The 2,235-nt window shown below is 39.0% G+C and overlaps 1 protein-coding gene across 1 annotated transcript in view; it reads left to right on the top strand.

Annotated features, from left to right (window-relative positions):
* Positions 1-1,899: 1,899 nt before the first annotated feature.
* Positions 1,900-2,235, top strand: part of LOC104982385 (claudin domain-containing protein 1-like) — a 904-nt gene continuing 568 nt past the window's right edge. The window contains exon 1 of the mRNA XM_010831750.1: positions 1,900-2,233. Coding sequence (XP_010830052.1) covers positions 1,988-2,233 — 246 coding nt within the window. The 5' untranslated portion in view covers positions 1,900-1,987. The remainder of the gene's footprint in view (positions 2,234-2,235) is intronic.

Here is a 2,235-nt window from a genome sequence, read left to right on the forward strand (position 1 = left end):
AAGAGAAGGGGATGACAGAGGATGAGATGGCTGGATGGCATCACCGAGTCGATGGACATGAGTTTGGGTAAACTCTGGGAGTTGGTGATGGACAGGGAGGCCTGGCGTGCTGCAATTCATGGGGTCGCAAAGAGTCGGACATGACTGAGCGACTGAACTGACTGACTGACTGAGAGGATGTGACCAAAAACTATTAACAGTAAAAATACCAATAGCTAGTATATATCGAGTGCTTATTATTTACCAACCACAGTAATAAGTTCTGTAAAAACTCATTTTGTCCTCATAATACCTATAGAAGGTAGGTATTATTAATCTTCACGTTTTGCAGATTAAGAAACCATGGTTCAGTTAGTAAGCCAGAATGTGGCTCCACAATTTCTGCATTGTGCTTTCAATCCACATAGTAATCCCCACTCATCTGAACTTGTTGAGATTGTCGTATGGGCTCTTATTTAAGTTCAGCTGTTGGTAATATAGCACATGTGCTTGATAAAAATGCTGTTGAAATTCATCAGTTTTGAAGTAGATCTATTAATGGACACTCCATTTGTCATTACTTGTATTGCCTCCCTCATAAAAGACCAAGAAGAGGTTTATTCAAGTCTCAATGATCATGCTTCTCTCTGTGTCTCCGATTGTGCCTGAAATAACTAAACCTTTTAAAATTTGTAAAGATCTGCCTGCCCCGTCATTGAGCCTGTTTGCCACAGTTTCAATCCTGTCCTTTATTAACTCCAAAGTGAATTTTGAAAAATTATTAAAAAAAACAATATATTGCCTTTTGGTTTCCCCACAAGCCTATCTCCACTGTCTCTCTCTCTCTCTTTTTTTTGCCTCACTCCACTGCATTTTCATCTCAGCTTCTCCCATTACTTTATTCTGTTTTGTAGAAACTGTATCTTCTTACATACTACTAACGATATCATATTACCCTCTACAATTTTCTTCTAGTTTCAGAGGCCCTCCCCACCAAGCCATGAAAATTGCATCCTTCTTTCTCCCCATGCTTTCTCTTTTTTCTCTGTTTATCCTAAACTTGCTTCCTGCTAAGAGACAGGGCATGGGAGTATCATTGGCCTTACTCTCAGCCCCTTTCTTGCTCTGTATTCAGCTTGAGTGTCAATGTGCAGGACCCCTACTCTGGTTCCTTGGTCCTTCAGGCTTTTTGTACCCAGCTTTGCTGAACAGAAATGGGACCTCTTTCCCCCAGCTCAACTTCCTGATGCTCTGACCAACGTGAACAGTCAAGGACAATCTAGGCTTGCGGGCTGAATAGAGCTTGTCTCATCTCCATCTTGGCTACCAACAGTTTTTCTCAAATGTGCATCCAGAAACCCATGAGTTCTATGAGAGTTTTAAAATCCTGTCTTTTTACTTTTATAATAATCTGAAAGCATTTATTATTATAAAGATTAATTTCCATTTCAGTGATAATTTACAAATGGAAGACATTTGCACAGGGCCAAGGTTTCATTTTTTTTACATCACAGATCTTAATTATCATGAGTCATTATTAGTACAACTAGCAGATTTCCTGATTTTGATAATATTTTTTATATTAATAAAAAAAGAAAGCTCTTGTCTTTAGGAAGTAGACATTGGAGTAATTATGAATGTGAATGAAGCCTACAGAGATTTTTCAGATGAGTGTATGTGTGTATACTGTAGGCTTGTAGATTGATAAATGAGCAAGTGGGGCAAAATGTCAAAAACACGTTAACAACTGATGAATTCGGTGAAGCTTATATGGATGTTCTTTATATTTCTTACAGTTCTTAAGTGTGAAATCATATAAAAAATATTTTTTTAAGTGTCATGACTTTCATGGACCTAGGTTTGATAAGTGCTCTTAAAGTATACAATTTTTTTTTCCTTAAAAGTTATTCAAGTTGAGAGGAGGCGTGGAGAGAGTAGGGTGCTGTGGTTTGAGCTTGAGGGCGAAGCTGGTGGAGCAGGAGGATGGGCGAGCAGTCTGAATGCCAGAATGGATAACCGTTTTGCTACAGCGTTTGTAATTGCTTGTGTACTTAGCCTCATTTCTACCATCTACATGGCAGCCTCAATTGGCACAGACTTCTGGTATGAGTATCGGAGTCCAGTTCAAGAAAATTCCAGCGATTTGAACAAAAGCATCTGGAATGACTTTGCTAGTGATGAGGCAGATGAAAAGACTTACAGTGATGCACTTTTCCGATATAATGGCACAGTGGGATTGTGGAGACGGTGTATCAC

The sequence above is a fragment of the Bison bison genome, unplaced genomic scaffold, assembly GCF_000754665.1.
Source record: "Bison bison bison isolate TAMUID 2011002044 unplaced genomic scaffold, Bison_UMD1.0 scf7180017864530, whole genome shotgun sequence".
NCBI classification, from domain to species: Eukaryota; Metazoa; Chordata; class Mammalia; order Artiodactyla; family Bovidae; genus Bison; species Bison bison.